At 36.1% G+C, this 14,841-nt stretch overlaps 1 protein-coding gene across 2 annotated transcripts in view; it reads right to left on the bottom strand.

The window, feature by feature from the left end:
- The window catches only part of LOC129237533 (cytokine receptor-like), a 101,243-nt gene that overhangs the window by 31,243 nt on the left and 55,159 nt on the right, over positions 1 to 14,841 (bottom strand). For both annotated transcript variants that reach the window (XM_054872339.1, XM_054872340.1), the window contains exons 3-5: positions 14,358 to 14,515; positions 500 to 636; positions 315 to 420 (exon numbers count right to left, since the gene is read on the bottom strand). In XM_054872339.1, the coding sequence (XP_054728314.1) occupies positions 315 to 420; positions 500 to 636; positions 14,358 to 14,515 (401 nt within the window). The remainder of the gene's footprint in view (positions 1 to 314; positions 421 to 499; positions 637 to 14,357; positions 14,516 to 14,841) is intronic.

Below are 14,841 nucleotides of genomic sequence, written 5' to 3'. Positions count from 1 at the left end.
GACAAAGTAAAGCTAATTTTTTACTTCGATCTACCCTATTAAGAGTGTGGCTCTTCTCTCGCAGATAAAACATACATCTTTTGCAAATCTCTCATTTTCAAGCATTTATCTAGCATTCACATCTTGCCTGATATTCTTAGAAAATATTTTTCTAGTAGATACATTTATATTATCAAACGCAGTGCATAGAATGAGGTACCGATGTTTAAGATATATTTAACATCTTAATTTAAAAATAATCTCACTTTAGTTTTCTGCTTTAATTTACAAACAAAAAAACAAAAACTTTAAAAATAAGTTGCCAAAAATCTTACCTATTGTCAATATCGTTTCACTTAACAGAGTTGCATTTTGCAAGCACTGATAGGTTGACGCTTGGTAGACTCGATGCAAGACTAATATCGCGTAAGGTCTTAGAAGCTGAAAATAAAATTTCAATATTAAAGACAATACTTTAATATAAAAAACTCAAATGATTAGCTATGAGAAATCCATTTACCTCATTATCGATATTTATTGACTGCAGAATTTGTTTTTTAGTCACGTCATAAAAGTAAGTATTGGAACGTTTCGATGTTTTGCACAATATAGTGGCGGTACCGCCATATCCCACTCTTATGCTGCGTCGTACGACATCTGAAAGCAAAAACAAGAGAAAAAATATTTATAAATATAGGGAAATCTCCAAATCTCCAAAAAGTTTTAGGGAAATATTTATAAACCACGTATCTCGGCTTGGCTGGGCCTCTTCGAGATTAAGACAGCGGTTTGTACTTAGTCTAAAAATGTCAACGGCCGGTTTTCCATCATTATGCCACTACAAGTATTTTGAGTGAGTGTCGTTAAATATGACACATATGCAAACATATTCTAAAACGTCTCATTTCATGCCATCAATAACAACAGCAACTTGTAACTATAATCCTACTGGTATTGCAATCGCCTTGCAAGTAGGCATGCATTTATGTTACCTACTTACTACACTTTGGTAACCGAACCCATTCCTTGAAAGGATATGTACATAGGTTCTTTCTATTGGTATGATTGACAGACAAGGGAATTAGGCATTGCAAGATTTCAGCCTTCGAGCAGCAGAGAGTTTTTCTTAAGAAAGTTGTATTCCTTGGTAAGCTAGAATTAGATAAGGTTCGATTAAGGTGGTTCTAACAAAGCTGAGGACTTCGGCTTGCAACGGATGAAGCGGACAGATTTCGAAAAAAATTTCTTTTTTCATAAAATGTTAATATGATATAATCCTTTAAGAATATGTCAAACAATTTTTAGAACGTAAATTTAAGTATTTCTTATATTATAGATCGTCGACCGTGACGACTCTATTCTTTGCGTTCGAGCGCTGGGAGAGGAATTTTCATGTATTCAAACTTTAGACGCGTTTTTATCAAAATTATATTTTTCGAATTGGCGTACACGATAACTCGAAAAGTTATTGACCGATCTCCCTGAAATTTGGCACATATCTTTTTTATGATATTACTTTCTATGTGAATACAAGTTTTCGAAGATTTTTCGAAAAAATAATTTTTTTGAAGCAACAATATTAGGAAAATTCGCCTCAAAATTAATTTTCTTTTTTTAAGCTTTTTATTCCGCGAATTTTTTCCCCCCCATTTTTGTTTAATTCATACCGAAATTATGACATTAATAAACAAACAAATTTTTGGTTTTTTGTACTCAGGTCACTGACGCCGATGCTACAATGCCCGCCGATTGAGAACCTCCGCTGCGACCTTCCTGGAAGAACTGAGTGTACATCCGCCATTTTAAATGATTAAAATAAAAAAAAAATTATATTATTTTAATGTTTAAATAAACTGTATGCCAATTTTGAAAAAAATATATTGACTTTTTCATTTTAAATAATTTTAATGAAAATCAGTTTACATAGTTTAAATTAGGGTTCTTTAAGGAGACCACAATAATCAGCACGACCAGGTGATCTTTGAAATGATGAAAAGACCATCTCCTTGTTGTGTCATGGATCCGCTCTTAAATTAACGCTATATGTATGTGGTTGGCTAGTATATTGGGAGGTTGAATTAGTTTTAAAGGTGACACACAGATGGCGCTATTTATCACTTTATCGCGTTGGCAATACTGAATATATATTCATGACAAAGCCTCATCCCTAGGCTTTGTTTATCAGTATCTGTCATTTCGCTGAAGTATAAACAACGCAGTGTTTTCGGGCTCCGAGTATGTCAACTTTCGTGCCGTCGAAACGCAATTTGCGGGAAGCTTTGCTTTTCTGCTTCAATTTGAAAAAAAATACAGCCCAAGCCCGTGAATTGCTGCAGGAGGCCTACCCAGACCATACTCCGTCGATTTCAACATGTGAGTACTGGTTTCGACGATTCAAAAGTGGTGATTTTCACACCGAAGACAAGGAGCGTCTTGGCCAGCCCAAAAAGTTCGCGGACGCGGAATTGGGGGAATTGGTAAACGAGCCCAAGAAGAGCTTGCTGAATCATTGGGCGTTGATAAATCAACCGTTTGCAAGCGTCTAAAAGCGATGGGAATGATCCAAAAGCAGTTGAAGCTGCGCGACGTCGAACGGCGATTTTTTACGTGCGAATTGCTGATCGAGCGACAAAATCGGAAGGGTTTTTTGCATCGGGTGGTGACTGGCGACGAAAAATGGATCCACTACGATAACCCAAAACGCAAAAAATCATGGGGTTGCCCGGCCACGCATCAACGTCGACGGCCAAGCAGAATATTCACGGCAAGAAAATCATGCTCTGCATTTGGTGGGATCAGGTCGGCGTCGTATATTTTGAGCTGCTCCAACCGGGCGAAACAATCACGGGGGATCGTTACCGACTGCAATTGATGCGTTTAAGCCGGGCATTGAAAGAAAAACGGCCGGAAACGGTAAAAAGGCACGACAAGGTTATTTTGCAACATGACAACGCTCGGCCGCATGTTGCTCAACCTGTCAAAAAATACCTTGGAATACTTGGCTGGGAAGTGTTACCCCACCCGCCGTATAGTCCAGACATAGCTCCCTCCGATTATCATTTGTTCCGGCATATGAGTCTCGATTTGGCGGACCAGCGGTTCTTCTCGTACGAGGCTACCAAAATATGGGTTGAGTCATGGATAGCCAAGCAGCGGCCAGAATTTTGGAGAAACGGCATCCGGAAATTGCCCGAAAGATGGGCGAAAGTTGTAGCTAGCGATGGCCAATACTTCGAATAAAATATTTTGTACCGTTTTTTCACAATAAAGCCCCAAATCTTCGAAAAAAACCTTTAAAACTAATTCAACCTCCCAATATATTCGTTCTCAAAGCGATGGATAAGAATCCAATAAAAGTTATTTACCCTTTGTCTAAACTTAAGCTTCATAAAACACGTTGTGGCAATCAGGACTACGCGATACCCGCGTAACTTTGGCGCAATTGCATACTGGTTACTTTTCCAAAATCGACGCAGACATAAAAAATATACATATGTCCAGCATGTAAAGGCACACCGCACGAGACTAACCATCTATTCGAAACAGCACGTTTTCTGGGTATACTATTAGATGAGTTAGACGAAGACGACAAGTGACTACATCGCACTGACAGGTTTTAGTAAACTGCTAAAACAACGACGGGCACTTTATTCAAAACAAATATGACTCTACAAAGGATGTCTACAGACGTCCACTTTTTTATCATAAAAGCTTGAAAATCTAATAACTTTGTAATAGGCATAAGAATCAGGCGTATCCTCGGCTTTCACAATCAACTTTCACTGCTCTTACAGAATTCTAAACTATAGTAGACTTTTTCAGATCCGCTCATAAGTACATCATAGCAAAACTAGTAGGCTGTACTTCGAACCTTGCAGCATTCGCTGCGTTTAAGAATGTCGAAGATCCAAGCATAAATTTTCTGAGGATCCTCCTCAAAAACGCACATACCATTCCTTACAGGGTTATTAACCAAGTAACCGTTAGGTCTGAAGCCCCGCATAAAGATTTCCACAGGAGTTTTGAGAACGGAATGAAGCAAGATCCATTCATCGCTTCCTGTGCGAAGACCAAGCCACTTTAGATTTCTCTAAAAATACTTCTTCGATAAGCTAGACTAGTTTGGCTAGAAGATCAAGATGTGCATCACTCTGTGAGTACTGAGTGCACTCTAAATGAGCAGTTCGTCCAACCTAACCGTAAAAGCGCAGAGATCGTGAGAAGCAACTGATTGCGGATACTAAGAGCTCAAAGACTTTAATTTCTGGATAAGTTGTGTCAGCCTCGACCAGTGGTTTTGGATTTCTGCTAAGGGGAAAATGGGTTAAGGCTAGTGCCTGGCCTTATCGTAAACTTATGTACATATATCTCACTGTTCGGTTTATTCTCAATTTATTCTGTCTTATGCATGCTTGTTGGTACTTATACAATCACAATTGTCGACGAGCCGCACTTTTAGCAAAAGCATTTCCGTGATGTCTAGCGAATGTCGCTATTGCATCCGTGCACATGCCCCTTAGCAAGAAATTTATAACGCAAATTTTCCATAAAAAGCAACAACAAAAATTTAGTAATTAAATTATAATTGATTGCATGTTCAATTTGTAAAAATTTGTCACTATACTGCAGCTTTAAACGCAATTAATAAAAGCAAATAAAATAAATAAATAATAAATGTGTACACATGACGTCATAATTATGATACGTACAATACTATTCTTTCTGAATAACTGTGAATTTTTAAGAAAATTAACTTTTCGTACAAAAGCTTTTTTCCTATAAATCCGGCTTTATGTGAAAAAATTGCTGAAACACTTATTAAGCAGAAAATTTTGTGAGCACGCGCTTGCTGTAACAATCTACATATGTATGTATGTATGGATGTACAAATGTATAAGTACGTAAGCTTGTGCTAACATGAATGTACATATATATATAGAATGTTATCCATATATACGTACATACATATGTACATGTGTGATAAGTCATATGAATATACTGCTTGTACATTTTGCCAATAAAGTACCAGCAACTGGCAGTAAAACACAAAATATTTATTATTTTATCAAATTTGTTGTACGTCCCTTTCGAAATAATACTCTTATACCAACGCATAATCCAAGAATTAATTAAAATATCTTGCAAACACATTCTCCGAAATCGACTTCAGTCTTTGCCGCAAATTCCCTTTCAACTACCTATCGACCTATTGACTGAAAACAGATGCCCTGAAGTGGTAATTAAAGAAAAACACAATCACCTTTCACTGCAAACGTATTCATATTAGGTAAATACGATTATTGTTTGATGATATTGGCTGAGCACATCTTGGGAAGTCTTTTATATGGAAGAAAATGCAAAACAAAAAAAAAATGAGATTTTGCGCGACTTTATTGTACGAAAATTGAAGGGGCTATAAAACTGCATACCTAGAAATTTTCTAAAGATTCTGATTTCTAAAGTTCTTTCTGCTTAAAAAGTAGAAAATATTGATGGCAATTTTTTTAAATTCGTTGAATTTTTGTGAATTTTATACAGAATTTGCAAGATGTTTGTAAGATGTTTGTTGTACAATAAAATATTTTTATAAAAAATTTACGAAAAAATGTAGCATGAAAACTATTGCGAATATCGTAAAAAGATAAAGTAACTTAACTATGTGAGCAAAAGTGTACATACAATATTTTTGAAAAAAAAAACAAAAAAAAAAATACGAGCGATAAATACCCGGTCGCAAAATTAAATTGAAACTTTTAAATGCATAGTTAAAGGCATCACTTTTTAAATCATGTACATTTACGAGTATATGTGCTTATATATAGGTATGCATGTGTATGTACATTAATGGGAATAACTGATTCCGACTTTTTATTTTTAATAAAGAAGGCGATTTATAATTCGAACATTACGTTTGTCACGTTTGCTTTATTATAAATTGGAGATGCATACATACATTCATACAATACATACAAAATATACATATGTGGTATACATATGTATGTATGTATGTAGGTACTATGAGTCAAAATACATAGTATCGGCACACTCGAAAAATCAAAGTTTTCAGTGTTATAACTTTTCTTCTAATAAAGGTATAAAAAATACGGTATTTTCTACATGTTTATTACGTATCTGAACAAAAAAAATTTATTTCGACTTAGATTTACAAGCCCAACCTTGAAAGGTAAAATAAGGCACAAATTCACATCAAAAAAGTATTGGCACAGGTAGCATAACCAGCTTGCTCCATTGCAGCTGTAACGCGCTAATACTTTGTGGGTCCTCCTTTAGACTGAATAACGGCCTACAAATGTTTCTTCATACTATTTACCAGAGTTGAAGTTTCGGAAGGTGTTATTTTACTCCATTCGGCAATTATTCCCTCTTTTAGAGAATCCTTTGACGTTATGCGGTGAGATCGTATCTTCCGTTCCAGAAGATGCCACACATGCTAAATAGGATTTAAATCCGGCGATTGGGCGGGTGTTTTAAGCTGTTTGCAATGGTATATCAACCACTACTGCACAAGATAAGACGAATGTTTTGAGTCATTATCTTGTTGAAATTGCCAAGTTGTCCCATTAAGGCCCAGTTTTTCGACACTTGGACTTAAATTTTCTTTAAGAATGTCGCGATACGCATGCTTATACATTGTCTCATCTATTATTAACGCGAGCTTTCAGACACCAGATACCGAGAAACACCCCCAAACCATCACATTTCCTCCACCGTGTTTAACTGTTTCGAGCAGGTTATTCTCTTGAAGCTCTTAATTTGGCTTATCTCCATTTGAGCCCAAAATTGAATTTTGCTTCATCACTAAATATGGTGGTGTTCCAAAAAGCCTCAGGCTTATTTAAATGCTGTTTAGCAAATTCTAGCCTCTTTTTCTTATTCACCTACGAGATGAAGGGTTTGCGTCGAGGAACCCGGCCATGATACCCCGCCTTATATAGGGTATTCCGAACAGTTTGAGGTTTAAATTGATTTCAAAGGAATTTTGTAGGGTCTCGCACAATTTGCCAGCCGAAGTTTTTGGATTTTGTGCCACTGTGGACACCACAATTCGCTCTTGTCGTTATTCCTGCTAATTTCTTTAAGCGACCAGAGCTGCTCTCCGGAGCTTTTTTCCCAGTATTGCAATAATGCATAACGATGTTTCGAAGGCTGGATCACGATTTATCGACAAGTTGGCCAATTTCGCGATAGGCTTTTTTTTCTAAATACAGTTTTATCATTAATTGACGTAGTTCGCGATCAAAAGTGATTGCGACCGTATGCAATTCCTAAAGCGTACGAGTAAGTAAAAAGCAAGAGTGAAAATAACGGGAGCTTACCGTTACGACGCCAAAAGCATAAAAAATAAATAAATAATTGGCGCGTACACTTCTGTTAGGTGTTTGGCCGAGCTCCTCCTCCTATTTGTGGTGTGCGTCTTGATGTTGTTCCACGAGCAAAAGCATAAGCTAACATAAAAAATGTGCCAATACTTTTTTGATGTGAATTTGTGCCTTACTTTACCTTTCCAGGTTGAGCTTGTAAACCTATGTCGATATACATTTTTATTTTGTGTTCAAATGCGTAATAAATAAATACATTTAGAAAATACCGTTTTATATTTTTTTATATTTTCATTAGAAGAAAAGTTATAACACTGAGAGATTTCATTTTTCGAGTGTGCCAATACTTTTTTGACTCACTGTATGTATGAACATAAATGCACATCGGTTGTGTTAGGTCAGCAGGACATACAGGGTTTGATTGAAAAGTAATGAGCCTTTCCGCGCGGAGCGCCTGCCAAGCGATCAACCGAATCGGCTGGTGGGGGAAAATGATCGTTGGACCTTCCCCTTCCACTAGAAACCGGTTCCAGTTCGCTGGCAACAGCGGTGCAGTCAACATCGCTCCGCGCGTGAAAGCTGTTTTAAAAGTGTGTTAGGATTTTGCAGTGGCGAAAATGCAGCGATCGTTAGAGCAACGTTACTCAATAAAATTTTGCGTTAAGCTAAACAAAATGAGTACCGAAACCATTGGGCTACTCAAGGAGGCTTACGGGGACCAATCTCTATCCAGTGCCCAGGTAAAACGGTGGTACAAGTCGTTCAAGGAAGGCCGGGAGGACGTCGAAGACGAACAGCGATCTGGAAGGCCTTCGACGACGCAAACAGATGAAGATGTGAACCGGGTGCGTGAATTTTTGAACATTGACCGGCATGCTAGTCTACGTGAGATCAGTGAAGTGTTAAATTTAACTTATTACAATGTGCGGGAAATCGTGACCGGAAAACTTGAAATGCACAAAGTGTGTGCCAAATTGGTTCCAAAGGTTTTGACTGATGAACAAAAGCAATTGCGTGTGGAAAAGAGTCGTATGCATTGGCCAAGATGGGGGTTTCGGTGCTTCCCCACCCTCCCTACAGACCAGACCTGTCCCCTCCGGACTTCTTCTTGTTCCCGCGTCTGAAAAGAAAGCTGAAGGGGACGCGTTTCGACTCCATCGAGGCGATCCAAAAAACTGTTATAGCCGAATTGAACGCGATTCCGGCGGATGAGTTTAAAAAATGTTTCCTGCAGTGGAAGGACCGCTATCAGCGGTGTATCGACGCTCAAGGGTACTATTTTGAAGAATATTAGTTGTATAAGCCAAAAGGTTTAATAAAACTGCTTTAAAAAAATAAGGCTCATTACTTTTCAATCAAACCCTGTACATATGTATGTACATAAGAAAAGCAACACTCTCAGAATAATATAATAATAATTTTGTGTATGGCCAATGGTCGCCACTTTGACCTAAAAGATCTTTTGTGTCCTACTACATGCTTTAAAAGTAGTTAATACTAGTCCTATTGACTGGCATTGCTGCTTTAAACGTATTGCATCAGATTCTTTTTAACCTAGATGTTCCCTGCCTCAGGTTGGGAATCTGGTGAAAGTCGAATTCTTTCCATAAATGTTTCGTCTTGTAAACGAATTTCAGAAAATCTATAAAAGGAGCATTCCTGATTACATTCGGATCATCAAATGGATAAAGATGTGCAGTCTTTCCTCATCCTCCAGATAGAGTCTACATTTTGCCTCATTCCCCATGTGAATTTTTGAGCGATGTGCTAGTAGCGACCTGTCAGAAAACCAACTATTTTCCTTACCATGTTATGCAGTTCTGGGCCGTAAAAATCTGCTGCCGATTCCGCTCCAATGAGTGTCCCGGAACCCAGAAAAGTAAAAATTTATTTGTTGCACTAAGTTGGTTAATGTTCCTAGTAATGTACACTAGCTTCGATTTCACAGAGTGTGAAGCTGGTGCTTTTAAAGCAGCTTGACTGCCCCAGGATATGGTAGCTATGTATGCACCCTTGTTGCGCCTCATATGATTTATTCTTGCATAGATGGAAATTGCTTGAATTTCAGCCTGAGAGACGCCAAAGGTTCATTTGCCTATTGGTTCCAGGTCATTTGCCTATTGGTTCCGAGATTCTCGTGTTTGGACCATAGATTCCCACACCGACTCCGGCATTTGTTTTCGAACCGTCTGTAACCATAGACAGCAAATGTTTCCCAAAATGACGCAAGGTGCAGGCAAGAATACGGTATTGCAATTATGAAAGAGGAAGAGTTGTAGAATATTGGACCACCTGTAATTTTATTCCTTCACGCCATAATTTTTTTACAATGCATTGCAATTTTTCCCCATTTGGGCTCAAGTTGATCTCTGATCAAAATTTCGCTGGAGTGAGCTTTGAATGTTGTTTACTAATTGCAATTTCTCTGTTTTAGACTTTCTCTAAGGCCAGTTCGTATAGAGGTTTTTGTTCGTTAGCTGGTTCCCTGTACGAGGATCTATGTTGGTATGTATGCTATCGAAACCATGCGAATTTTGAATCAACCCAATGATTTTCACTCCAGTAAAACTTGTTAGTGACTTTTTTATTCTGTTACAACAACAATTTACTAATTTGTGCTTTAAGTGAAAATATGGTTTCAAGGAATACAATTAACGTTTAAAGTGTAAAATATTATATTTAACACTCCGTATTCAAAAACGTATTTACTCGCTCCGTATGTATGTATGTGTGTATGTTTTGCAATATCTTCTGAGTATGACAGGTGCGCAAGCTAAACGAAAGAATGAAATACAAAACCAGCAAACTCGAATTATAGGCATTACAGAGAAATCGAATACTTACAAATATAGGAATACTTACATACACACGTATATGTATGTATGCATGTATGTGCCTATGGATTTAAATTTGTGTATGTACGTATAAAGTGGCACACTCCACCTAAGAGCTATAAGGTTTCTTTTGAAAAAGTAATTTGACATTCGTTGTTGCGGCGAAAACAAGATGTTTACATATTTATATATGTATGTCTGAGCAATGGGCATGTGTATTAGGTTGATCCATATACATATATACATACGTACTCGTTAATATTTTTCAAGTTTTCATTAGCAACTGAGTTTCATCATAATTCACAAACTAATGAAGTAAATAAATCGCCAGCGTAAAAACGTCAACAGAAATGTAGAGAGGATTGACAGAGTAAAGGTGTAAAATTACCACTCCGGTATGCCGGTTTATTAAAGAATGAAAGCACTCATGGATAAAAAAAAATCAATCCAAACAAGTAAAAAAGGGTTGGGTAGATTTATAAATCATTCACATTCGAATGATAAAGATATGCCCACCGCATGAAAGGGCGCGTGATTGCAGACGAAGAGCTCCAACTTCGCCGAGAGTTCCGCGTAACAATTGTTCTTGGCACAATTACGATCTGGATATTTTAGAGGTTAAACTCCTACTTATCCAGAATCGACCCCGACATACTAAACATATGTCCAGCATGTGAAGGCACCCCGCACGACACTAACCACCTTTTCACATGCCCCATCAAGCCCACTCATCTAACACCCCTCTCCCTCTGGACCCAACCTGTCAAAACAGCAAGTTTCCTAGGCCTAGCGTTAGATGCGTTAGACGAAGACGACCAGTGAGTGATCTACACTGCACTGACAGGGCAAAGTTACTACTACAACAACAACAACGCGTGAATGGGCTATTTTTCGAAAATTCGGCTGGAAATGCAATTATGTTATCGAGAGGCGTTAGCAGCAGACTTTTAGATTATTATTGATTTTGTGGTTATCACTATGTAGTTTTCACGGGACGGTGCTTTCAGTGTTGGACAATGAAATCCGAACTCTTGTGTTGCTTAGTTCACACACCTGTTTTTGTCATTATTTGCGATTTTGAGTGATGGAAATGGCTGCCTAGTTCAAAAGTGTGAAATCTGATTGACGCACGACGCCAATTCGAAAAAAATATAAATCTTCTGATAGGGTGATTTATTTTACGCCACCTTTTAGAAAGGAAATTAGCAGTGTGACAAACTAAAATTTTAACTTTCCGTTGCAAAAACTAAACCGAAATTAGTTCTAAAATTAGATTTAGCAAGGTTATAATTTTTCCTCAAATTAATTTCAACTTTCCGGCAGTTAAAGTATTTTTCAATAAAAGCTTTAAGAACTCGCTTAGCTTAGTAAATAATTTACAATTTCCAGTAAATGCTCTATATTCTTTTGGAACTATTCATACATATATCAAAACATTCTTGAAAATGCTTTCGACATAGATTTCAAAAATACGATAGAATCAACAGATTTCAGTATCCGCCACTGTATCTCACTCAGCCACCGAAGCCGAAAAAGTGATTAAAAATGTTGTTAAAAGAATCGATATCTAAAATTTAATTTTGGACTTCTCCATGCAAATAAATTTAAGCTTGACATTCATAAAATTGAGCAGTACTACTATTTCGGCCTCACAACAATGAGAATTCAGTCGAAAATTATAGGCTTTTTTTTAATGACTAACTATCTAATGGATTGGTACATGGTATAAATATGTAGAAAGGGATGAATGAATCAACATTCAGTACAGCCGTTTATTGATCTTTGTGCACTTGAAATTTAATAGAAGAAGTACAGCGGCCGCCATAGTCGAATGTGTTGATGCGTGACTACCATTCCGAAGTGAGTAGGTTCGAGTCTCTGTAACTGAAACACCAAAATGAGACATTTTTTTTCTAATAGCGGTCGCCCCTCGTCAGGCAATGGCAACTCTTCGAGCGTATTTCTGCTGTGAAAAAGCTCCTCATAAAAAAATCTACCGTTCGGAGTCGGCTTAAAACTGCAGATTTATGGCGCACGCCATAAATAGGAGGAAGAGCTCGGCCAAACACCCGAAAAAGGTGTGGCTCAATAAAGAACTCGGACATACATAGCTTGCAGCTTCATATTCAAAATTTTTGTAAGAAAAGCAAGTTAAATATTTTTATTTTTATATTTTTCTATTGGATATTCAAATAGGATTTTAAAAATGGTAACAATAATTTACAAATCCATTACCTCCTTGTTATAAAAAATTGATTATGCAGCATTCGCAAAATTGGTGTCAAAAAAGAAGTCGCACATCTGGCATTATTGCGATAGTTTGGCACTTTAAAACGGGGAATGCCACAATTAATTTACTTTCGGTAGAACAGGGGGGAAATAGATCCATTAACATGCAAGAAGCTGGGCGAATCCATGCGAAGGAGATTGAATACTGTGAGGAAAATTAAAGACTTGCCGACTAAATATTAATTATATAGTTTTTTCTTAAATATTATTTGCCTAACTCTACTTTATAGAAATGTGCGAGTTCTTTTTTGTTATGAAATTTGGCTAAGTTTTTATGTTTCTATTTTCTATGTACAAATGAGTTCAATTTTGTTTACGTTTTTTTCTATATTTCATGTTAATCAATAAAAAAAATCATAAATATAGTATGTTAAAAAGAAACGAAGATATTTCACTTTAAAAAACTCGGCATCAAAATTTTTAACATAGAATAAATCTCAAACTTGGGAATTTTCTTTCAACATTTTTTTAGTTTACTTATCGGATAATAATACAATTTTGTGCCGAAAATAATTGTTAAAAAAATAAAAATTAATAGAATTGAGCTCGGCAGCAAAATTTTTCACATTGAATAAATCTCAGAATTATTAAATTGTTTTCACAATTTTTTTAAGTTTACTTATTATATTCAAGCCGACAACCTATTTTCAGAAAAATGTTTTGTTTATGTTTTTTGTAGTTTTGAAAAATACGCTTGAAGAACGAAAATAAATGTGGCCTACAAACGCATTAGATTTGCATTTTCATATGTATTTTTTTTATTTAAAACCATATCACTTGAGTGTCCGAGTTGTTATTGTTATTCTTTATTAAGCCACTGTAAATTGCATAAAACTGAAAAAACGAAAGCGTGTCTATAAGCCAAAATATCAATAAATCATAAAATTAATTTCCGAACTGGAAGAAATCAAAAATAGCCCAACCTATTGGAGTACTATTTTTACTGTAAAACTTAGAAATGATTACTTTTACTCTGAATTAATCAAAATTATGAATTATTAGTAATACCACTAAAATTTTGAAAACAAAATACACATTTTTTAATTGCTGTTCGTGCGCATCCCACTTCATCTGAACGGGAATGGTAGCCAAAGCAAAGTCAAAAAAAGGTATGCTCTCTGATTTCCATATCTGCTGATTTGTTATGTACTTTTGTTATTTTTCTTTCCCCATTTTTAGTATATTTCTTAAGTTTTCACACATTTTCAGCAGAAACAATTTTTTTAATAACATTTTTATATTTTTTATTTTATATTTTTGAAATTGTATGGGCTGCAAAACTTGCATATCCAGAATTTTTCTAAATATTCTGACGAAAAAGTTCGAAATTTTTATAACTTTTTTTTGATTTTTTTAAATTTTGTACAAAGTTTGCAAAGTTGAGTTATATGGTTTTTTATTGTAGTTTGCGCTATATGTTTTATAATATTAAATATTAAAATTATATGAAATAAAAAATAAATAAATGGCAAAAACTTTGCAACCTATCACGCTGCTATTTCTATGAACACATGTGTAAATATGTATAAGTATGTACATACATATGTACATCGGCATGCCTGCAATATTTTAATTAACTGAATTCAAAAATACCACCTTACCATCAAAAATTAATTATTATTGGTTCACTTAAATGAAAAACATACAAGAACCCCAAAACTTGTTTGACCACTCTTCCTGGAAGCCGACATAAAACACCTGAAATCGTAATTCTTTTCTACACAACATTCCTCTCCTTTTGTTGAAGGGTCGTGCAAATTAAATAAAGAAAAATAAAGAAAAACAAAGGAAAAAACTGTATGCTAACGTTTCTTTACAGGTTGGACGTCACATGCACCTAATTGCCACAACCAGCAATCCACCAGTTTAACTGGATATGTTGCTTGCATTTTGTAACTGAAAGCCCGCCACTTACCGTTGGTTGGCTTTAACGCCGTTGTTCCCGGCATTGTCGTCAGCATTGCCGCTGTTGTTGTCGTCACTGCCGCTATTCCTATTGTAGTCGCCTCCACTGACACTGCAACGGTCGCGTGCAGAAGTATGACGCAGAAACCCAACATTAGTGCTCGCCAACTAAAAGTAAATGATGGGAAGAAAATTGAAAATTAGTTGCCCACAAGTGCATACACATACATTCATAAATGCATACATCTATTGTAATCGTATAGGTACGTATGTATATGTAGTACTACTAATTGGTTAAACGCACACAAATTGTGGGTAGGTCATAATGATAGATGTGAAGGTTGCAAGAATACAAGAGATATAATTTATTGCCAATAAAGAGAATTTTTCACACATTTGTATGTTTGTAAGAGGGCAAAAAGTATGAAGAAGAAAAAATTATTCTCTCTTGAATGCATTACTACAATAAAATCTCAAAATGGTATTTAAGTAAT

Source organism: Anastrepha obliqua, chromosome 2, assembly GCF_027943255.1.
Source record: "Anastrepha obliqua isolate idAnaObli1 chromosome 2, idAnaObli1_1.0, whole genome shotgun sequence".
In the NCBI taxonomy this organism is placed as follows: Eukaryota; Metazoa; Arthropoda; class Insecta; order Diptera; family Tephritidae; genus Anastrepha; species Anastrepha obliqua.
This window is presented reverse-complemented; position numbering and strand designations above follow the sequence as displayed.